The sequence below is a fragment of the Brassica oleracea genome, chromosome C8, assembly GCF_000695525.1.
Source record: "Brassica oleracea var. oleracea cultivar TO1000 chromosome C8, BOL, whole genome shotgun sequence".
Lineage (NCBI taxonomy): Eukaryota > Viridiplantae > Streptophyta > Magnoliopsida > Brassicales > Brassicaceae > Brassica > Brassica oleracea.
The window spans coordinates 35,131,960-35,156,612 of NC_027755.1; the positions used below are offsets into that span (position 1 = coordinate 35,131,960).

Genomic DNA, 24,653 nt, shown 5'->3' on the forward strand with positions numbered 1-24,653 from the left:
TTTGCCATCGCCTAAGCACAAATTCATTAATAACAAGATTCTCCCAGTTCCACTTTCTACATTGGTTATTTAAATATTTGTTTGACCATTTATTATATTTGTTGACCTAACCTTTTTGGGCTTCAACATTAACGTGGTTCATTTTTTAAGATAATTCGACGTTCAAATTTAATTAATAAAATTAAAAATGATTTAGGTATGAGTGGTTCTTACATTTAGAAAAAATATAAAAATAAATACTAAGGCTCCATGCAATGTTGAATAGATTAATAACACACTTTTTACTTCTTCTTTTTTTTGTCAAATAACACACTTTTTACTATACTGATTTTAATTTTCTTTTGCTTATTGGTTGAAATTTTCTTCGTTAGTTACCTGAATAAAATAATGACAAATCCACATGGCGATGGAAATAGGAGGATCACAAAAAAAAGCGCAATACGCGCAAACTGATATGGAAATAATATGCTTCATTTTTTTTTTTTTTTGGTAGGAAACTGGGAGAAACTCCCAAACTTTATTCAAAAACAAGATTCAGATTACAAGTGAGTTAGTCGTGGCCGATGGGGTCCAACAACATCCTCCTGCAATAAAACAACCACCTCTATCGGTGTCTCATCTAATCTATGAAAGCCAAACGGAAGAGAAAATGCTAGGTTAGCTAAACCATCAGCTAAGCGGTTTGCTTCCCTATACACGTGAACAATATGGACCAACCAGTCCTTTTTCAGTAAGCCATGGCACATTCGTACCAGGAAAGACAGAGAGTGAGTGTCTCCAATTCCTGTCTTAAGAAACTCTACCACCACCTGAGAATCAACTTCTAACTCCAACCTCCTAATCCCTTTCTCCCAAGCAGTTACAAGCCCATAATAAACTCCCCAAAGTTCTGCCAACAGAGCTCCACATCTCCCTATATTTAGAACAAAACCACCACACCACTCCCCTGCACTATTCCGCAACACCCCACCCGCAGTTGCAGCCCCTGGATTTCCATGAGACGACCCATCTGTATTAAGCTTCATCCACCCACTCCGAGGGGGTGCCCATCCCACCATTATTTCAGTTCTATGATCAACATTCGAGTTGCCTTTCACAGCCTCATTTGCTGACATTACTTCCTTAGCCAAATTTCTTAAGAATCCAACTCTATCTCTCCAGAGGCTATTCTTACCAAAGATATTTCCACATCTCCACTTCCAACCCCACCACACCGCCAACGCAAAAGTCGTAGGCCACGGAATCTCGCTCCCTGTTCCATTATCACTCAAGTTTTTGTAGAGCCATTCAAATAACGGCATAGAGAAGAAAGTTTGCCTCTTCGCAGCTGGAACAAACCGATCCCATATTCCTCTCATCGCAGGACAGTCTCTAAGAACATGTAGGATCGTCTCAATTCCTCCTTTGCACACTTGACACACATCAGTTCCACTTAAATGCCGTCTGTAGCGTTCAGCATTTGTCATGATCGCTTGGTTTCCAACTAACCAGAGAAACATTCTCACTCTCTCAGGAGCCAGAACATGCCACATGCGTCGAAAGAGGTACTCCATATTTGGTCTTGGAGTATCATCTCGCGTGATCAGAGCATAAGCAGACTTCACAGTGAACTGTCCATCTTTAGTCTGGCTCCAAGCTAACCGATCCTCACTATCATTAACCGTATCCACCACTACGGCCGCAAGCTCTAATCGTGTCTCATCAGTTACAAGAGGAGCAATGTGAGCTAGATCCCATCCTCCACCTACAACCCACATTTCCCTGACTGTAACATCCTCATATCCCTCTGGTAGTTCTCCAATCGTAACTGAGCTGAGAGGTTGGTTTGAGAGCCATCTGTCTGTCCAAAACTTAATGTCTCTTCCATTCCCAATAGCCCAGCTGTGTCCTGTCATTACCACCTCCTTAATCCCCAATACCACACTACTCCAAGTAGAGGAGCCATTACTACGCCTTCCCGTCCAAGATAAATCATGGATGCTACCCAGATTATACTTACTACGAAGAACTCGAGCCCATAAACTTTCGGTATCACGCAGCAGCCGCCATCCCACCTTAGCTATTAGAGCTTTATTCATGTCTCTCGACCCCCTAATCCCAAGACCTCCCTCAGCCTTCGGTTTGCAGATCTTCTCCCATGATACCAAATGTTGACCACTACCCCACACAAAGCTTCTTGATAAACTATCCAGTTTCTCAAGTGTACTCACTGGCAAGTTTATCGTACTCATCGTGTGTACCGGTATTGATGATATGACCGCCTTTGTCATAGTTACCCTTCCTGCAAGGCTTAGAGTCTGCTTCTTCCAACCTGATAATCGTGAGGCAACTTTCTCAAGGACCTCCCCAAACGTATCTTTGTTCATTCTCTTCTGCAAGATCGGCATCCCCAAGTATTTTCCCAAATCCCTTGTTGCAGCAATACCACTTGCCCGGCTTATTCTTTCCCCTCTTTCTGTAGTAACGTTATTGGAAAAGAAAATTTTGGATTTCGGAAGGCTTACTTTCTGCCCCGAAGCTTTGCAAAACTTCTCCAGCACCTTCCTTATCACTCTTACTTGCGTCACTGATGCTTCAGCAAAGAGAATAAGGTCATCTGCAAAACAAATATGTGATAGTTCCGGACCACCTCTCGACAGCTTTATAGGCTTCCATTTCTTATCTTCCACCGCTTCCTCAATCAAATGACAGAGCCTCTCCATACATAGCACAAACAAGTACGGTGACAAGGGGTCTCCTTGCCTGAGACCTCTTGATGGCTTGAACGATTCGGTTTTTTCTCCATTCCACAAAATACACATCGAAGGCCCAGAGACACATTCCATAACCCTTCTCACCCAAACCTCTGACAAACCAGCAGCCCTGAGCGTATCCTCCAGAAAGTCCCATCTCAGTCTATCATAAGCTTTCTCCAAATCCAACTTTAATAACATCCAACCCTTTCGCCCCTTCTTTCTTCTCATCGAATGTACAGCCTCTTGAACCACCACAATATTATCAGCACTGAGCCTGCCCGGAATGAAACTGGACTGAGCAGGACCTATTAATTTCTTCATGACCCCCTTCAATCTCCCTACCATAGCCTTCGTGATGATTTTGAACAGCACATTACAAAGGCTTATAGGGCGAAACTGCGTAATACTCTCCGGCTTAGTCACTTTCGGGATTAAAACCACTAGAGCATCATTCGTATCTTCTGGGAGCTTCCCCGTCTCAAAAAAGAGAGTGGCGAATCTAGCCACCGAGTTCCCTACTGTCTCCCAACACCTCTGATAGAACACCGGCTGAAAACCATCTGGTCCTGGCGCTTTGAAACTCCCCATGTCTCTTACCGCTCTCTCCACTTCCTCAACCGAGAAGGTTTTATTCAAGAGCTCATAGTCATGGCTCGTGAGACTCACAAATCTCCTCTCCGATAATCCTCGTACGTCAGTATCCACATCCTCAAGTGAGTACAACTTTCTGAAATAGTTCACCGCAAGTTCCTCAAGTTCCTGAGCATCTGAAACCCAATGATTGTCATTATTTTTCAGCATCTCAACTCGGTTTCGCCTTCTCCTAATAACTGTCGACATATGAAAGAACTTAGTGTTCCTATCTCCATGCGCAACCCACTTCTCACGCGACTTCTGAAACCATATAACTTCTTCTTGCTCAAGTACTATCTCAAACTCTTTGAGAAGTTCCTCCTCTCTCACCAGCATCTCATCAGAATTGTTTTGTTCTATTCTTTCCTGTATATCCTTTATTTTCATAACTAACTCCTCCTTTCTTCTTTGCACATTCCCAAACACTTCTTTATTCCACTTTCGAAGAGTAGCTCCCAACCGAGCTAGAGCTTCTCTAGTGTCAATGTCCCGATCCCAAGAAGCTGATAAGAGTTCTTGAAAATTACTATGTTGGAGCCATGCCGCCTCAAAACGAAATGGGCGACGACACACATTTCCTTTCACTTCTGGGGTAAGCTGCAGATACAGAGGGGCATGATCTGAAGCCAAGAAAGGGAGGTGTGAAACTCTTGCCTCCTGCCACTTAAGTCTAGCGTGGGCGCAACATAGCACTCTATCCAACCTTTTTGCAACAAAAGTATTCTCAGTTTTCCCTCTCTTCCATGTGAACTGGTTACCACTAAATCCCATATCAATGAGTGATGTATTATTAATCCAGTCACCAAACATTAGAGAATCTTCAGACAAACTCCCATTCCCACCAGTTCTTTCATCTAATCTCACGATTGTATTGAAGTCTCCACCCACAAACACCGGGCCATCAGCATTACTTATTACCTCTTCCAATACTGCCCAAAGCCCGCTCCTCCGGCTCGGCGTGGGAGCAGCATACACGACGATCAGATTAATCACCTCTGCCCCACTCCCTATTCTAGCATGTATAAACTGATCCGAGGACTTAACCACTTCAAGATTTCCTAATTCATCCCTCCATAACAGCCACAAACCTCCACTCTGGCCACACGCATCCACTCTGAACGAATTTCCAAAACCCAAACCCCGACAGATTCTACTCGCAGCTTCTCCACCCGCATGAGTTTCAAACACGGCAAGAATATCTGTCCTGAATTTCTTCACCAAGTATCGAATCGATCTACGAAATTGAGGTTTATTTGCCCCCCGGCAATTCCATAGAATGCACTTCATCAGATCTTTATGATCAATAAACTGAATTACCGGGGCACATCGTTATGCCTCCACTCTCTCCGAGTCGTCTCCACCATGCTCCGCCCGGGAATCAGTTTCGACGGGTGCGGGGATCTCCGCTGTTGCAGGCTGCGCCTGTACTTTCCTCTGTTCCCCACCATACTCGATATCCTTCTCATTCCTCTCAATTTCACCATCGCCGGCGAAGGCACCACCTGGCCGGCCGACACTCTCATTCTCAACCCGCAGTCTCTTTCCACTCACCGACATGCCAATCTCACCCCTAGTTGGGCCGAAAACAAGACCGCGAGCAGGCCCAACATTTCTCGATTTAGGCTTTAAAGGGTTTGGGCCTCGCAGATTACCCGTCTTCTTATCTTTATGTCCAACTCGAGTTAACTGTTGTTTCCCATTATTTTCTTTTGCTACAAAAGCAACAGTCTTCCCCAACGTTCTACTAGAACCTGCTGAGCTTAGATTTACCGTATTCTCATTTTCCTTATTCTCATTTTCCCTTCCCCCATCCGCTGCTAGCTCCTCTGTTTCCACTTCATCCCCTAATCCTCCAAATCTATTTGACACGCTTATTCTCTCCACCACACTTCCACTACATGCTTCCCTTGTTCGATTCCCCCCCGTTAACTTGCCTCCCACGCTGTCCCTTCCATCATTCTTATGCATGGAACCTCCTACTGATCTTTGTTGCTCTGACTTTTTCCTCGCCATTCTCACTTCAGTAAAATCCACCTCCATCCTCGCATCTCCCATCTCCTGCGTTGTGGTCACTGGAGTAGGCACAATAGCTAGAGCTCTCTCCACCGTCTTTCGTGGGCACGCATGAGCTAAGTGTCCATACATACCACACGTTGCGCAGATCGTTGAAATCCCTTCATACGATACATAATATCTCTCGCCATTGATCATCACTGTCCCTTTTAAGGGCTTATTAAGATTCACCTCAACACATATTCTCGCAAATCTCGCTCTTTCGAGTTTCAAAGTCGTCATGTCAACCTTTATCGGTCGCCCCAACCCTTTAGCTATACCCATCAATATTGTTTTATGGTAGAAGTTGACTGGAATATGCGACAAGCGAACCCAAACCGGTGTAGTAACAATCTCATCTCTCAATGGGTCAAAATCAGGAGACCATGCTTGTACCATAAGATAGCTCCCAAACGCCCTCCATGGGCCACCCGATAAAGCATTCATGTACTCCTCTTCTGACTCAAAGCGCACCATAAAGAAGTTCCTAGGTAGGTCCATGACAAACATCGATCCATTCGGCTTCCACAACTCCTTCAGCTTTCGAGTTAGACTCAACAAGGGAACGTTCCTCCCCAAAACCCTAACAATCATGCATCTCTTCCACAGACTGTTCATAGCCGTCAGTACTTCTTCTCCTATTATTATAACCGGCTCTCCATCCTCTCCGTTCGGGAACTCTAATCTCAGTCTCGACTCCACAAACTCTGCATCCACCACTTCCTCCGGCACCGGCATCCCTCCCTCATTACAACCTACAACTTTCCTCACCCAAGAGCCTGGGACGTCAGGCGGATCTCCTGGTGGCCTCCCCTTCTCTCCGATGTCTTCCATGGTAGCGTCTTGTGTTTCCGCGCCCAAGACCCTAAAATCTCCACTCGAAACCCTAGCCGTCATCTTTGAGCATGTAATCTCGGAAATAATATGCTTCATATGAACACATAATAGAATCATATAGTATATATATGACAGTTAACACGTTATCATTAATTTTTATGCTACATTTAAAAGAAATATCGTGCAACACTTAAACAATCATCAAGTAAGACAAATTTAAGACTATTTTAAGCTGATTTGTCTAGATTTGTCTAGTTGTATGTGATTCGATCAATATAAACTTATTCTCCAACTTGGAGTCTATAGCTCACAAAATATTTGCTCAACAGTAATTTAGAAAGTTGATAAGAATAAATGAAGAAACACAAACTAAGAAAAATAATACTCTAACAAAGCACGATAAGAGATAATCTATGCCAGAGTTTCGACCTTTGATCACCGAAAAAAAAATAGAAATGAACACGATGATTATGAGTGAAAAGGGAAATAGAGTTATTTAAGTATGAGACTTAGAGTATCTCCAAAAAAACTATTTATTTTAGAGTTTTGCAAACTTCAAACTCAACTTCAAAATTATTTGTATTTTACATTATGGTTTTTATATTAGTTACAACTAATATAAATCCATTAAACTTTTTTAAATAACTAGCACATATATAAAAATATTAAGGTACTATTAATTAATAGAATCTTCCACTAAATATATAAAATTATAAATAGAAATAAACAATTAAATATTAAACTACAAGCAAAATACTACATTAATACTCCATAAGATAATTTATGTAATGGAGATCTTCGGTTACACAAAATTTGTTTGGATAATATTTTAGAAATTTTGAAAGTTCGGGAGAAAATTTACCAGACTATTAGTGTTGTTGTAATATTTAAATTTATGTAATAATTATTTCTTCATGTACCTTTTAAAAAATATTTTTTAATGAAGTTTCTTTTGTGATATTCCTGTTGTCTAATTCTAGTTTTAAAATATTACAAATTTATTTTAAAATTTATTTAATTTTATGTGTAAAATTCGAATTTATAAAAATAAATTTGAAATATTTATGATATACGAAATTTTAAGGATTAAAACGATAAATGAGAAGATACTTAAAAATCATAAATGTGATGTGTAATTAATTATATAAATGTGATGTGTAATTAATTATAAGGATCAAAATGCAAATAAAAAAATGAAACTTCAAATTTGAAGTTTTTTTTTTTGGTAAAATGTTAAATTTTATACCAATTTTAATTTTTTTGACAGAATACAAAGACACCAAAGAAAACAGAAAGACCCAAAACTACAAACAAAGCTGAGCTACAAGGGAAACATGTGAAATCAACAAGCAGTGAACACCACAAAGCAAATTAAGAGGATCATGGATGACGAAACACCAATTCTGAGCATTGAACTCGGACATTTGCAAAGTTGTCGCAGATCCGAAGAACTGGAGTCCTCATCATTGTTGCCACGAGCTCCTCCTTCCGAGGCCAGCCCTCAAACCTCGTAAGTGGGAAGAGCCTACAACTTCTCCGAGGACTATGCAAAAACGAACCAACTTCAGAAGACAAAGCTACACCCGGCGGCATAGGAGCTTCTACGGGCAGTCATAGAAGCCGCCTCCGACCAGCATCCTCGAGATAGAGAAACCTCAAGAATCATCTCCCACGGTTGTAACAAAGCATCCAAAGTCAGGTCGCTGCCTCTATTCAACATCTATTCACCATCAGCAGTGCAACGAACATAAACTCAGTTGAATAATCACCTGTCGAGAACCTCAAAGCTGCAGATAAAATCCTCACAAGGACAAAGCTCTTATTTGGTGAAAAGGAGGACGTCGAGAAACACCACACCACCGAACCTGCACCAAAGAAACCAGAGCCGAACCAGCACCACCTCAAGTCAGAGGTGGTTAGAGACAAACCCTAGATCTTGACTCCAACACTGGACGACACTGCACACGCCGCCACAGAGGTTAAGAGGACTTGGTTGACAAATCCAAAGACCTTTAGCCCCACACGCATCTGTAACTAAGAACCAGCGACAGAACTTCCCGGAGCAAGAAAGAGGTTTTAACCCACGCCACAGACGCGCCAACGGAGAGGAGCAAAACCCTGAGTCATGGACCACCGAAACCCTAGCAGAAACCACACACCAACTGCAGGAACCTGAGTAGAACATGTACACCGATGGCCACACCCGACATAACCTCCAAGACCCAACCCGAAAGACCAAAATTGGAACACACCGACGGAGAGAGAAGACGAAAGCAGGAGAAGACACCTTACTCCAGCGCCACCAACTGAAACCGGCAACAGATCCATGTCATAAGGGCTGGATCTACCAAGCCGAGAAGGCTGAGAGAAACAGATGAAGCTGGAAAACCCCCACACCCACACCGCGAGAAGAGAACAGATCCAAGCCTCAACAGCAACACTCGACCAGAGAAACCCCTCATCTTCAACTATTCACCCAGCCTCGCTGGAACTCCAAGGCAAGCCCACCCGATCTGAACTGCGAAGGAGGGACGAACTCAGAGCGACGACAACAAAGCTGGACGACAAAGCTGGAGAGGAAGAGGAGAGAGACACGGGGGGGGGGGGGACGACCGACGGCAAAACCTGACCACCGGCCACCCAATCTAAGATCTGAGATCAAATTTGAAGTTTTGAGTAGTGAAACTTTAAATATGAAGTTTTACTCCTCAAGTGTTGAAGTTTCTTCTTGGAAAGCAAAAAACTTTATATTTAAAGTTATAGAGTATGCTCTTAATAAAAAAAAGGTACTCCCTCCGTTTTTAACTGTAAGTAGTTTTGCTTAAAAACACGAATATTTAGAAAATTATTATTTAAAAAAATATATCATTTAACCAATTAATTTAACCAATTATTAAAAACCTAACATTATTTCATTGGTCACACAATATCCAATAAATGAAAAAAATGCATTGAAGTACGTAAACTAATTATATTGGGAAACAAACTCTTTTTGCTAAAACTATTTACATTTAGAAACGGAGGGAGTATTTGACTTCATTCAGATAATTTTGCATGGATTTAGAAAAGATCCATCTTCTACTGCCCCTGTGTTTCTATTATTGTTTCTTAAAATCCATAAAATCTAACTTTCAGCAACCTACGATATTATTGGAATCACTGTCGCAGATTTATCCAAAATAAAACGAAGAAAAAAATCAATCCCAGCAGAATGAATATGCATCACAAAATGATGCTGGCCTCATTTCAGACACTAATTAACGTGGTTGATTTTCAAGATATCCGACGTTCAAATTTAATAAAATTAAAAACGATTTTGGTATGGGTGATTCATTTGAGACACAAATAATTTGTTGGCCATATTTAATAATTTGACAACGAGAGACATATTTTTTGAATGATTTAATAGACAAATATATATATAATACAGACTCACTACACTTTTAACAGCAAGACTATGGGCATGGTTCAAAAGTATATATAATAATGGTAGAGATTTCTTAGTTTCTACTTGCACTGTGGTAGAACTATGTGGAGGCTCAAGATTGCGGCTGAGGCTGGAGATGGCCCTCACTTGTTCAGCACCAACAACTACGTAGGCAGGCAGATTTGGGAGTTTGATGCAAACTCAGGCTCTCCAGAAGAACGTGAAGAGGTCGATAGAGCTCGTCAGAATTTTTCCCTAAACCGTTCTTGTTTCAAGGCTAGTGCTGATCTCCTCTGGCGCATGCAGGTATACCATAAACATTAAATATATGCATTATATGCATTACCACTTTAGATCTTACCCCATTTATATGATATTTTTTCTATTGTCATTTATTTTATTTTATTTTATTTACACAGTTTCTGAGAGAGAAGAAGTTTAAACAGAAAATTCCTCAAGTAATTATAGAAAATGCAGAGGAAATAACCTATGAAGACGCAAGGGCAGCACTGAGGAGAGGGGTACTTTATTTTGCGGCCTTACAGGCTGATGATGGACATTGGCCTGCTGAAAATTCTGGTTCTATGTTCTTCAACGCCCCCTTTGTAAGCTACTCCCACGAGCAAACTCTGTTTTATCATTTATTTTTGGTAGGGAAAAAAATATATATATATATATATTGATTCTAAAATACAAAACTACAGTTCATATCCTTGTACATCACTGGCCATCTTGAGAAAATTTTCACTCCTGAGCATCGCAAAGAATTCATACGTTACCTGTATAACCATCAGGTACTTGTAAACATATCTCTCTATTCATCATATGAAAGATAAGATATACATGTTATTTCGTGTTATTCATTTAACCTTCCTTCACATGTACAAGAACGATGATGGTGGATGGGGAATACATGTGGAGGGCCACAGTGTTATGTTCTGTACAGTCCTCAACTACATCTGTCTTAGAATTTTTGGGATGGATCAAGAAAGTGTTTGTGCAAGAGCACGTAAGTGGATCATCGACCATGGTGGTGCCGCGTATACGCCCCTGTTTGGAAAGATTTGGCTTTCGGTATAAATTATTAGTTAGTATAGCCGTATTTTTTTATCAACTAGTATGGCCGTTATAATTGTGAATTTCAAAAAGTATGTAATAAATTGTCCACAAAACCTTTTTTAATTAGTGGTATTTGGATTTTGTTTCTAAATTCAACATGCACAGGTTCTTGGAGTGTATGATTGGTCTGGTTGCAAGCCCATGCCACCTGAGTTCTGGATGCTTCCTTTGTCGTCTCCTTTTAACGGAGGTTCAAAAACTAATTATATATGATATGAATTTTAATTAGCACCTCCCCTTAGCTGAAATTGAAATTTATCTGTCGGTATACAGGAACTGTTTGGATTTATTTACGAGACATTTTCATGGCTGTGTCATACTTGTATGGAAAAAAATTTGTCGCTACTCCAACACCTCTAATAGCACAGCTCCGGGAAGAGCTTTATCCTCAGCCATACAACAAAATCAAATGGAGTCAAGCGCGCAATCTATGTGCAAAGGTAATATAATTATTGTATTGATTAGTCTATTTTTTTCTTGTCAATTCATCTTCCTAACCCTAGATTATTTCTAACCTATGATTTGTTTGCTTCTATGTTGAAATATTGGTTATCTGATTGCGGAACTATAAAAAAACTTATTTTCATCAGATATCTATGTGAATTGTAAACGCAAGCGTTTATATGTATATGGAAAGGATCTAATTACAATATCTGTTAACATTGTGGTAACAAACTTTTTACCTATGTGAATATTATTAATTAACGGACATAATGATGATTATGATGTAGGAAGATCTATACTATCCACAGTCTTTTTTGCAAGATATGTTTTGGAAAAGTGTTCATGTGTTCTCAGAGAACCTCTTAAACCAATGGCCTCTCAACAAGCTCCTAAGACAAAGAGCTCTCCGAAAGACAATGGAAATAATTCACTATCACGATGAATCCACTCGATATATTACCGGTGGATGTGTACAAAAGGTATATTTTTAATTGTGTTTAAATATTAATGCTTTTATATACTGACATCATATAGTTTGACAAAATTTTGAATTTCTTTTTACTGCTAGCCGTTTCATATGCTTGCTTGTTGGGTAGACGACCCAGACGGTGATTATTTTAAGAAACATCTTGCTCGAGTCTCAGATTTCATATGGATAGGCGAAGATGGTCTGAAAATCCAGGTTAGAATTAATTAGTTATTTGCAGGGCGGTTACGCGTTTCATATATTTACTAAAGACAACAATGGGCTGGTTTGGTATATATTTTTTGTAAAATAGGTCGTATTCTTAACCTATTTTTCGTAAAATTAATGGCCGCAAGCTCATACTAGCCTTGTTTGGCGTCAAGACCAGCTCCGGTTATTTGAGTTTTAGTTTTTAATACATTTAGTAGAACCAATATAGACCATCTGTCAATTTACTCTAAACTTAGTTCAATCATAGATGCTTGAACTTAGGATGGTGGAACCAATTTAGCGTACCTATCAACTTGCTCTAGAATATAAGGTCAGGTCTACTTATATTTTTTTTTAAAAAGAAGACAATAATCGAAATATATCTATGCTCGAACTTAGGGTATAGTTTTAGTTTTAAAGTCGTTTGTAGTAAACTGGCACATATCAATTGTGAGTCTGTGACCCAGTCTTCTTTCACGTGAATCAACCCTTGCTTGGTGGTGCAGTCTTTTGGTAGCCAGTTATGGGATACGGCCTTATCGCTGGAGGTCTTGTTAGCTGCTGACATGGATGATGAGATTAGCTCAACGTTGATCAAAGGATACGACTTCTTGAAGAAATCTCAACTGACAGAGAACCCTCCCGGTGATCACAGGAAAATGTTTCGAGAGATAACGAAAGGCGCGTGGACCTTTTCAGACCGAGATCAAGGATGGGCTGTTTCTGATTGCACTGCTGAGAGTCTAGAGGTGTGAATTATAAAATCTTTAAAACAGTTTATAAAAAAAAAGTGTTGTGAAAGAAGTGAGCTGGTTTAATTATGACCATCATGATAGATATCAAAATAAGGAATGTACGTATACTGAGTATTGACAAATGACATAATTATCAGTGCTGCCTAATCTTTGAGAGCATGCCAATGTTGGGTGAGAAAATGGATGCAGAGAAGCTGTACGATGCCGTTAATTTGCTTCTATACTTTCAGGTAGCAGATACCCCCTTTTTTTTTAATCTATGAGTCTCAAATTTGGACCGATCAAGTTAAGTTTAAGTCATAGGTCTCTCATAATAATGTTAAAATGGCAGAGCAAGAATGGAGGTTTAGCTGTGTGGGAGCCTGCTCGTGGGAATACCTGGCTTGAGGTTATGCTACGTACCTATTTATTTTTCTTTATATTATTTTTTTGTTTGGAAATGTGCTCAAGTTGCAGTTCCCTTGTATTAATGTAGTGGCTGAGTCCCGTGGAGTTTGCCGAAGACACAGTCGTCGAGCTAGAGTAAACTCTTACATTTTTCTACTAATTTTAAAAAATCTTGGGTCGGGGCTTTACTTGAAAAAAACTGAACTGTGTTGTCATATCCGATATCTTTTAGGTATCTTGAATGTACAGGGTCTGCAATAGTAGCGCTGGTTCGGTTCTTGGAAATGTTTCCAGGCCACAGAAAAGAAGAAGTCGAGAGTTTTATAAGAAAGGGAATCAAATACATTGAGAGTTTCCAAATGCCAGACGGTTCATGGTATGGAAATTGGGGCGTGTGCTTCATCTTTGGAACCTTTAATGCCGTCCGAGGTCTCGTTGCCGCAGGCAAGACTTATAGTAACTGTGATGCTATCCGTAGAGCAGTTCGGTTCCTACTAGATACACAAAATGCAGAAGGTGGATGGGGTGAGAGTTATCTCTCTTGCCCGATTAAGGTAAAAACAAAAATCTCTAAACTCTTATTCTTCTTAATAAAATGTCAACAATGAAAGTATGTGTATAATTTGCTGGCCCAAAAAAGTGAGATGTTGTCAATACAGCACAAGGAATGACTTCTATATCCTGACTTGATTACTGGTACGGTGGTATGCAGAAATATACTCCTTTGGAAGGAAACAAGACGAATGTTGTGAATACAGCACAAGCAATGATGGGTCTAATTATGGGTGGTCAGGTTAGTGAAACTCAACCAGCACTAATATTAATGACATACATATATTTATATTTATATACTCCTTCTGTTCCCAAAATTAAAATTTTCTAAAGTGTTCACGCTTATTAAAAATTCAATAAATGTTTATAATTTAATTTTTCTTTTACTTTATTATACATTTCCAATAACTTAACACAATGAAATTTAATCAATTCAAATATTTTCATTTAATGTTTCTTAAAAATATAAAAAAATACTTTAAACATATAGAAAATCTATCTTCGTAGAACAAGTACAAAATCTAAAACATCTTATTTTCGGGAATAGATGGAAGGAGTATTTGCTACACACTTATTAGTTCCTATAGTTCTTTATTAAAAAAAATGTTATTTTCAGATGGAGAGGGACCCAAGCCCGGTTCATCGCGCTGCTAAGGTGTTGATTAATTCACAGCTGGAGAACGGTGATTTCCCACAACAGGTGTGACTTTTGTTTTTGTGTGTTTTCTTTTCTCTTTTTCAATCATATTCCAGAGTTCATTGCTCATACGCATGACAAATTTCTGCCAAAACTATGCAGGAAATAATGGGAGTGTTCAAGATGAATTTGTTGCTACATTATCCAACCTATAGGAACATTTTCACTCTCTGGGCACTCACCTATTATACCAAGGCCCTTCGTCTGCGTATGTAATTACTTTTGTCACAGTTGAATCTCATCATCACCACGTACTCTTTTACAATGTATACAAAAGTCTTTGCTTCTATCACAAGAAACAAGATGAAAGACCCACATAGATTCCTCATCTCATTCTCGTTTGTCATCATCATCCGCTCCTTCCATACCTCAAGACCATAACTTTCGGTTATCTTGGTTCTGGTTACTCCGACCACCAAACTGGTTTTCGTTTAACCCGTAATACTGCATTTGGTTCTATTTCAACTAAATATGTGAATAAATAAGTTGCATTTCGGTTTGTAATATTCAGGTTTCTAAAACTGGGTCTACTAAAGGCTCTTGTAAACTTTATTTTTACACCTCTAAATTTGAAAATCATTTAACCAAAATAGTTTTTGGATAATTCTCAAAAATACAGCTAGAAGAAGTTATATGTTCCAAATGTAACATCACAGGTATTATTTTTCCAAAAACCACCATTAGAATAATATTTTTCCAAAAATACCATAAAACTGAACCCAAACTAATTTAAACCATAAAAACTAAACGCTAAACCAAAAAATTAAACCCTAAAGCTCTAAATTAAACTTAAAGTGCAAAATACTAAACACAAACAATTTTAATTTCTAATTAAAATTCATTTTCAACCTTTGTGGTATGTTAGGATAAAATCATATAAAATAATATAATTGTTTAATTATTTCAAAGAGTGTGTTGCAGATTTATCCAAAAAAACCATTTTTGTGGCATTTGAGGAATTACTCATGTTCTTTACATTTTTAACATATCTTCACAATAAGAAATAATTAGAATAGAACGTATTCGTGCTGTGCGGAAAAACATTATTAATAACATGATTCATATGTATCATTATAATAGATTAGGACCTGCGTAATACATAGATGAAAATAGTGGTATAATACTTTTTTAGTGTATAGTTTTCTTATGTAATGGTTTTTTTAAGGTTGGTTAATTATGTTATTAAACCTATGAAAAACATTAAATAGACGGTTTTACGGCCGATAATTTTACATGCTTTATAAAGATTACGTTTGATTGAACCAAGCTTGAACGTATGAGATCTATGTCTAAAGGTACTTCTTGAATTATGTTGAAGATCTCATGTAAACTTTTTCTTAAGTATTATGCCTAATTTTTCTTCTTTAGGATTTGAAACTCATAGTTTCTGATACAAAACTATTAATGAATTCTTAGTCAAACCCATTGATTAAGGGGTTTCAACAAATTTATGTAATGGTCTAATCTATGAAAAAATGCTATGATTTGGAAAAAAAAAAGGTATAGCACTTATGAAGATTGAATGGAATCTTTATAATTTTCATATTTTTATTTTTACAAAATAGTAAAATACTAATTTTTCATAATTCACAATTTTATTTATTTTGTGATTTTAATTATTTTATTTTATATTTAAAACTGTATGTATATTTAATAAATATTAGTAATTTTATTTTTTTTTAAAAAATTAGTCTCTCTTATTTGAATTTTTTATATTTATATTTTGATTAAAGTTCCCTATTGTAGTTATCTTTATAGTTTAATTTAAGGTGTTGCTCCTTAAATCAGCTTGGAGTTAGAGAAGCTTATATGGTTGATAGTGGGATGGTCGTGGGTCACATATCTGATCTGTTGATGGCTTTTTTACTCCCACCGGCTCCTTACCGGTTGGGAGATAAATGTTGTTTGAGTTAGTCTTTTTCTTGCAGGAAGTTTGAGTTACTAATCTTATGAAGACGAGTTTCCAGCACTCGCCCAATACCACCGACCTCTTACTCATAATACAATCGCAGTCCATTTTCGTGTGGAACGGCCACCTACCGACCAAACTGGTTACTTCGTCATACACTTTTCACTATGTTAATTGCAATTTGCTTTTATTTATTATTTGAAATCTTCTTCGTTAGTTCGCAAAACTAAATAATGACAAATCTACAGGCTGGCGATAAGAGGAACACATGGAAAGCGTGTATCGTAATACACGCATATTGATATGCAAATCATTTGCTCCATGTGAACAAATGCCAAATAATATATTTCCAAATAAGATAGAATCATATATGCATTAATGCCAAATAATATATTTCCTTAATAGTGTATGTTACATTTTTAAAAACAATATCGTGCAAAACACATAGATAATCACCAAGTAAGACAAACCTCTATGAAAAAATGTAGATGCATAAAATAGAGTTGTTTTAGCTTACAAAAAAAAAAAAAAAAGACATACCTCTATGACTATTTAAAATTAATTTGTCTAGTTGTATGCGATTCGATCACCTGTTAGCTTATTCTCCAAGTTTGTTATTATTTAATTTACTTCATCAAAAATTTCTATCTCATAATTGTTGTTTATTTAGAAGTTGAAAAAATGATCTTTTAACTGAAAAAACTCAATATATTACTCATTCGGTTTCAGTTTCATTATCATTTTAGGTTTATACAAACATATTAAAAAAATATTTAATTTTGCTTATTTCTAAAATAAAAACACAATTACCCATAATCTCCGAAGCGCTGGAAATTTTGTGACATTTCGGATTGACTGTCTTGTATTTCTAAATATTAGTTATAAATTCATTTTTAAATATTCTTTGATATTATTATATTCGAAATAAAAAAATGTAGATTTTAATTAAGAAATACAAATTAGCAATAAATGTACTCTAACAAACACACAAGAAGAGATTATCTATGTCAACCTTTCTACGTTTGATCACCAAAATTAATGAAAAATGAACACGAAAAATAATGAAAAGGAAAAATAGAGTAATTTAAGTGTGTGATTTACTTTAGATAATTTTGAATGGATTTACAAGATTCATCTACCACTACCCAATGTTTACTTTTATTGTGCCAAAAGTTGGATATCGTCCTTAATTAATCATTGGAATCACCGAAAATCAAATCACATATTTATAAAAAAGAAAAGAAAAATCAATCGCAAAAGAATAAACAAAAATATACTCGAGTCATTTAATATAAAAAAAGGTATGGACCACTCCATTTATTTTTCATTTTTTTTGTAATCCGTTGCTGGTGTGAAAGTTTGAACTACTTAAAGACTTCTCTTTCCAAATTTTTTATTTGACGTTTTGAAAGTGTGCAAACAGATTAAAAAATATATTTAATTTTAGAAATTTACTAATAACTATCTAACTGATCATAATTCAATCAACAGAAAAATAATCTACAGAATATAAAAGGTCACGTAGCATAAAATTAATAAATATTAATTAATTTAAAAGTAATTTGTAATCTAAAAAAAATCTCTAAAATGTCATCTATTAAAAACAAAAAGAATATTAATAGAAATATATGATTCGTATTATTTTATGTGAACAAAACTCGATTATGTTTTGAAAACGCAAAGGAAACTTTTTTTTTAATTTTTAAAAAGCTTATGTAAATAAATAAATAAAATGGGGATATTTTGCAAAGAGCCAAGACTTAGCATTTGCGTATACTAATTTTAGACGAAGTCTTTTTTTTTTACAACATTTGTTTGCTATAAAGATGGTCCCAATCATATATGGTATTTGGAGGTGATCATTTTGATTCATGAGATTAATCTTGGTAGATTTTTAATTTGAAAATTTTTCTCTGGATGAATCTGAGTTGGAAGACGTTATGTTTAGTGAAGCTAAGAAAATGAGATTAAAGATGATGTTATTAATATTTGACCAGTAGTTATAATTTTATCATTAGTTAAGCTACTTAATATTTAAGTATTAAATTTGTGTATTTTGAACTTTTTATTTAACTTTGATGTCTAACTCTTATTTATTTCGTTTACTTACATTGAATGGTGGTTATTTGTTAGCTTGTAGATAGACCAAAAAGAAGAAAATACTTGTACTCACATAATCACATATTAATAAATCATATATAGATATATTTACAGACGTTTTCAAAACCTTTACATTCCTAAATCTTTTAATACTAAAAAGTCTGTGAAAAATAAACGTAGAAACCTAAAATTTGTAACTAAGTAGTATTTATATAGCTTGGGTATTTAGAAGAAAATAATCAATATATAATTGAGTAATCGGTAAGAATGCACCCAAAAGCCCATATAATTTGTCATATATCCTTGTTTCTTTTTAATATTTTTTATGACTATAATATCATTATCTCTATCTCTCTCCTTTTTCCCTTTTATGTGTTCTAATCTTTTTATCTCTCGTATAGTTTCTTCAAATCATCTTCTAATTCAACACAGATCTTTATTTTTTATTCTGATTCTTTTGACATCCATAATGCTAATCTTATTATCTCACCCCAATTCTAATATTTCTAATTTCGACTCACAATCAACTTTTAGATAATATATACGTTAGTAGGTATTTTATTACTTACCTGCTATTATTTAGATTTTAATGGATTTTTAATCGATACATGAAGTGTTAGCTGTTACAAATAGTTTTGGGGCTATTTGATAGATAACTAATTAATTGTTAATAGTTTCATTAACTGATATATGATTTGTTAGTCGATACATTTGTTTGATACAGAGATTGTTAGATGATATTGAATTTATTAGCTGATATATTAGTTGATATGTAGATTGTTACCTGTTATGTAAATATTTAGCTGATAAATCTAGAGTTACTTGTTTTCGATAAAGCATGAGGGTATTTTCGTCTGCACAGTGTCAAAAAATTATTCTTTTTTGGGTTATCCATAATTATGGGTATTCGGCTAATTTGGACCTCTCAAGAAGAGCTCTCAAGTGCCTAGTGAGGAAGTACAAGCAACACCCTTGATAATGAGGGGGGAACAGAACCTTCTGAAACTCAAGAAAATGGTCAAAAAGGAACTAGCTTGAGTGAGGAAGGAGAAGAAAGATCATCAGGCTCTAATAATCAAGGTGATTCAGATCAAAGAGAAGGAGTTGTCACAGAAGAACAACAACAAGAGCCGAGTAATGAAGAACAAGAGATAGCTTCACAACAACTAACATTAAGGAGAAGCACAAAAACGAAGAAAGATCCTTCCTTTTGAGTAAACACGAAAGTGTACTACAATACCCAAACAGTATATTCCACACATTCACTCTATATAATTTAGGTGGGACAAAATTTCAAATCTGCGATGTAATTCGGATTGATGAATCCAAAACCTACTGACCAAATTTCTCACGAATTTTCATCTTGGTTATCTGGAAAAGGGATCAATGGATCCATATCTTCTTTTGCAACTTCTTCTTCGATCACCATAAATATTCCGGGATCGAAACTTGTATCTTGAAAGTTAAAAGAAATTTTAAAAATAATCTAAATGTCAATGTTTACCATACATAAATTTGTAAATAAAAAAAAAATTATATATATGTATATGTAAAATATTTATAAAATATAAACTGGATATCTTTAAATTAAAGATAATAACAGCTAATTGCAGGTACTCTATAAATAAGAAAGAGAATACTCTTGAGAGAGGTCAAAGCCAAAAAGAAAAAGAAAAAAAAGAGTTCAATGGAGAAGATGAGCGTAGAAACAATAAAACCTTCTTCGGCAACTCCACAATCTCTCCGTACTCTCCACCTTTCCACTGTTGATTACAGGATGCAGTCAGTGTACACATACGCATGTCTTTTCTACACCAACGATCCCTCAATCCCACGAGAAGAAACCACCCAGAAACTGAAGACTTCTCTCTCCGAAACCTTAACCAGCTTCTACCCTTTTGCCGGAAGAATTAACGGCCTCGCTGTCGACTGTAACGACGAAGGAGCCATATTCATCGAAGCCACTCTCGGCAACTCTACACTTTCTGCCTTTCTCAACTCCCCCGCCCCAGATTCAAATGAGATTCAACAAACTCTGCTTCCTCTCCACCATGTCCCTAAAACAAGCGAGGCCTCTATAACGTGGCCTCTTCTGCTCGTGAAGGCGAGTTACTTCCAATGTGGAGGCATGTCCCTCGGGATCTGCATGTCCCATAAGCTCGCAGACGCAGCCTCCTTGTCAGCCTTCATACGGGCCTGGGCTGCGACCGCTCGAGGAGAGAACGGCACGGTGGGCAAACCTGAGTTCGCGGGGATAAACGTATACCCACCACCCCCACTTCATGACGCCTTCAAAGTTGCTGAGATACACAAACCTAAGATAACAGGTGTGACTAAGAGATTCGTTTTCAGCGGGTCAAAGATAGATGAGCTCAAGGCCAAAGTCGCACAACCACGGCCTACTCGGGTCCAGTGCGTCACTGCTCTTCTATGGAGATGTGTCTGTGCTGCTGGTGCATCCGAGACAACAACGTCTACGAAAGTGCTGTTTCAACCTGCTAACTTGCGCACTAAGATACCTTCTTTACTGTCGGAGAACCTAATAGGAAATCTCATCCACACTAGCATGACTTCAAGTCGAAAAGGCGAGGAGATCGATATTCAAGAAACGGTTAAGGAGTTACGGGAACGGGGGGAGGAGTTGACCAGTCTTGTTCAAGAAAATGATGGGTCCACCACCACGGCGCTCGGTTCTAAATTGTTAGTTAAAATGTTTAATGATTACTCCAAGTTAAGCAACGAGCCTGGCGACTCGATGTACGCGGTGACTAGCTGGTGCAGGATGCCGTTTTATGAGGCTAATTTTGGAAAGGGATGTCCTGTTTGGGTCGTCGGAAACGTGGCTCCTCGACTCGAATTGGTGACGATGCTCTTAGATTCCAATGACTTTAAAGGGATCGAAGCGTGGGTGACACTTTCTGAAGAAGACATGCTTTCATTCGAACAAAACCCAGAACTGCTTGCCTTTGCTTCTCCCAATCCTGCTGTCATTTTCTAAATGATATCTATATTTATTTCCAACTACTTCTGTCTTCTTCTTTTGTTCTTGACAAATCTTTGTGTGTTTTTGTTGTTTGTGACTCGTGTTGCTTTCTCTGGTTAATTCGTGCCCCCAACAATTAGCATTGTAATGATTCACCTATATACTTGAATAAAGAATTTGCGGGAGAACACATTTCATAACTCTAATGTAACACCAGTCCCTGTCATGTGTTCATATCACACAATGACTCAATAGAAGGGTGTTAGCTAAACCTTTTTTTGTACCAGAGACTGGATCTACGTAAACTAACCATATAGAATATAGTATAATTAAGTTGTGTGCATTAATGATGGTTATACAACTTACAATTCATTATGTGCTTCTTACAAAGTCCACTTAATGAGAAATATTCAACCAATAAAATGATGCCGTGTCAGCCTCTTTGCCATGTATGTGAACCAGAAAAAGCGTTAATACTTCTTAATTAATAATAAACATGGACAAATGATGGAAGGCATGATGCATAATTCCGTGATAGAGCAACATAGAGGCATTTTAAAGAAGGTAGAAGTTTTTGAGGTCCCAGATTTTGTGCTTATTTCAAATGACCAGAATTTGAAATTATAAACCTCTTTCATATATTATTCGGATAACTCACACACCGGGCCGGGCATGACATTAATTTGCTAGACTAGAAGTAAAGAAAAAAAAATTAGCCCATAACTTTAATAATATAGTATAGTATTAACTAAAAAAATGAACACTCAGCAATTCAAATCAGGGACGCTTGGAGTTAAATCATTTGACAACTGCATGAACCATCTCGGTTACCTAATAATTTGAACATTGGCCCTAAAAAAATTATATACTCGTCAGCCCTGACGCATATACTTGATCAGCTTGTATCCTAGCCTGACCTTGCTCACACAACAACAATAACCCAAGTAAAGTTCAGTCTGCACAAATATCCCAACTAACAAACTGGGTTCTAGAAATACAAAAAATTGCTACAGTTTGCCCGCCAGACAAATTCCTATTATGTAATGATTCTCATTCAGTCTTTGGGTGAACTCATTTACATTTGAAACATTCACTGTACACCTAATCGGCGAAACATATGCTGTCGCAAAAATATGAGATTCAAACTGAATCCGAGATCCAAACTGAAAAACTCTAATACGAAAAAAAAAAATCCATATCTGAGGCTGTAAAAATTCAAGGGTATAGGGTGTTGAGAGTGATTTGTGGCATCTCATGTACAGTCCCTTCTCTAGTCTTTTTCTTTAGCCTTGAATTGTATATAAACTTTGTTTCACTCTACACACAGGTCACTGAGCTTCCCTTCTTCGCATCAAAGGTGCGTTTGGGACGATGTGGGATCGATCAAGTGTACGGTCTCGGACCATTGAACGAGTACGAGAGGTAAAAGTTGAAATCTTGTTCCATGTTCATATCAGTGTCTTGCTAAATTGATCAGGATGGGATTAGACAAGGCAAAGAAGAGCTTTCAGGGAGTATTGCAAAAGGTGTTACCTTTGTGAAGAAGTAAGAGAGTTGAGTATGTTAGTGCAAAGATGACACCGCAATTGAGTAATGCAGAAAATAAATCAAGAGACAAAATAGATACAAGCAACCAAGAAATCGCCTAAACAATCTATTACAAGACTTGCTTATCAGCTTTACACAACCTGTTAACACCCTAACAACTGATACTGAAAGATTCTTAATCTACCCAAACTTGTCTCTCTGTCGTCAGTACTTCAGCATCAGCTTCAGCACGACCCAAGAACACCCCTAAGGGATTTTCACCCTTCCTCTATAATAATAGTCAGTGTCTTATGGAACACACATGACTCCATAGCTCTTTTATAGTGATCTCCACGTTCCTGAAACCCTAGTCTCCAAGGAACATGAATATGAACAACTTCCATATAATAAGTACACTTTCCTTTTCTTGAAATATATTTATTACTGAAGGCATAAACTTGCTCCCCAAGTTTATCTCTTGCCTTTTCTCCACGGTATAAACTTGCTCCTCAAGTTTATCCCACACCAGCTCAGCTTCTTGCATCCACATGGTCTCTACCACTCCGCATGCCTCCGGGTTCACTCTCTGACACACATTGTCTCAGCAACTACTTCAACGACTACATCAAGACATAAACCCTCAGTTTATCCTTTTCCATCTCGCATATCTTGCATCCACATGGTAACCCACCACTTCACATGCCTTATGTAGTAATGACTAATGCATCCAACATGAGTGACTTCGTCGTCTAGTTAGTCACGGAAGACTATTGACATCTACAAGCTCCACTTGCATCTTCAATCTCCCCCTTTAGCTTTATGTGCCGATCAAGCACAATATTCTTCTGGTTCAACAACCACGTTTCCTCACCTGGAAACTTCCACACTTGATATGTCATTCTCCCACACGAGAGTTGCACTATCTTCATCTTCTATAATAGATATACTTTTCTCCCCCACGAGATAAGCACCATCTACATCAGGACGTCCATCACCATGCTCTTTTCCCCCACGAGATGTGCACTCCTTGGATTAGAATATCACCACTTCTCCTCCAGCTTGATTGCATACTAAGCTAAAACATATGCTTAGATGTCAATACAAACATCACAGACACACCCGTCTGCTTCTTCATGCGTACTGCATCAGGCTCTAACGCATCCGCCGAACTACTTCTTGAACTACCTCTCGAACCACTCCTTGTCTTGGCTCCTTAGGCTTGGGCTTCTTCTCCTCTAATGTAAATATGGTGGGCTCCTCCCACCCAATTTTCACAGCTATCCACGCAGCATCATTGATTCCTCGAACCAACAGCTTCATGCACACCTTCCAATGACCACACCGGCCATCCTTCAACATGATTGTCTTCTGCATAGAACAATCGTGTACATCTTCACCTTCAGGATCACACCAGTAACTTAGGTGACCCGCTCTGATACCAATTTTTAGTGCAAAGATGACACCACAATTGAGTAATGCATAAGATAAATCAAGAGACAAAATAGATACAAGTAACCAACTATTGCTTTATTAGAAATCGCCTAAATAATCTATTACAAGACTTGCTTATCAGCTTTACACAGCCTGTTAACACCCGAACAACTGCTACTGAAAGATTCTTGATCTAACTTGTCTCTCTGTCGTCAGTACTTCAGCATCAGCCTCAGCACGACCCAAGAACACCCCTAAGGGATTTTCACCTTTCCTCTATAATAATAGCCATTTTCTTATGGAACACACACTACTCCATAGCTCTTTTATAGTGATCTCCACGTTCCTGAAACCCTAGTCTCCAAGGAACATGAATATGGACAACTTCC

General features: G+C 37.5%; 3 protein-coding genes across 3 annotated transcripts; 2 read left to right on the top strand and 1 right to left on the bottom strand.

Moving 5' to 3' along the window:
* Window positions 1–4,627: 4,627 nt before the first annotated feature.
* LOC106307904 lies at window positions 4,628–6,311 on the bottom strand. The gene has a single exon (XM_013744995.1). It carries the CDS (start codon window positions 6,252–6,254, stop codon window positions 4,698–4,700), a length of 1,557 nt encoding a protein of 518 aa, XP_013600449.1. The 5' UTR covers window positions 6,255–6,311; the 3' UTR covers window positions 4,628–4,697.
* Window positions 6,312–9,732: 3,421 nt separating this feature from the next.
* Window positions 9,733–14,900, top strand: LOC106310247 (seco-amyrin synthase-like). The gene is made up of 16 exons (XM_013747485.1): window positions 9,733–9,990; window positions 10,104–10,289; window positions 10,389–10,478; window positions 10,573–10,758; window positions 10,909–10,993; window positions 11,077–11,243; window positions 11,535–11,726; window positions 11,816–11,929; window positions 12,430–12,672; window positions 12,816–12,908; window positions 13,010–13,066; window positions 13,154–13,200; window positions 13,298–13,619; window positions 13,778–13,858; window positions 14,234–14,317; window positions 14,417–14,900. Exons 1-16 carry the CDS (start codon window positions 9,787–9,789, stop codon window positions 14,528–14,530), a joined length of 2,265 nt encoding a protein of 754 aa, XP_013602939.1. The 5' UTR covers window positions 9,733–9,786; the 3' UTR covers window positions 14,531–14,900.
* Window positions 14,901–19,994: 5,094 nt separating this feature from the next.
* Window positions 19,995–21,482, top strand: LOC106310597 (BAHD acyltransferase At5g47980-like). Its single transcript, XM_013747824.1, has one exon. The coding sequence runs from the start codon at window positions 20,011–20,013 to the stop codon at window positions 21,319–21,321; it is 1,311 nt and encodes a 436-aa protein (XP_013603278.1). The 5' UTR covers window positions 19,995–20,010; the 3' UTR covers window positions 21,322–21,482.
* Window positions 21,483–24,653: the final 3,171 nt, after the last annotated feature.

What these genes read in the sequence shown, in the direction of transcription:
- LOC106307904 (XM_013744995.1), bottom strand. Translation starts at nt 6,254, where the DNA reads ATGGAAGACATCGGAGAGAAGGGGAGGCCACCAGGAGATCCGCCTGAC.
- LOC106310247 (XM_013747485.1), top strand. Translation starts at nt 9,787, where the DNA reads ATGTGGAGGCTCAAGATTGCGGCTGAGGCTGGAGATGGCCCTCACTTG. An exon ending in ATCTCCTCTGGCGCATGCAG is followed by an intron (nt 9,991 to 10,103) that starts GTATACCATAAA and finishes TTATTTACACAG; the next exon opens with TTTCTGAGAGAGAAGAAGTT. An exon ending in TTGGAAAGATTTGGCTTTCG is followed by an intron (nt 10,759 to 10,908) that starts GTATAAATTATT and finishes CAACATGCACAG; the next exon opens with GTTCTTGGAGTGTATGATTG.
- LOC106310597 (XM_013747824.1), top strand. Translation starts at nt 20,011, where the DNA reads ATGGAGAAGATGAGCGTAGAAACAATAAAACCTTCTTCGGCAACTCCA.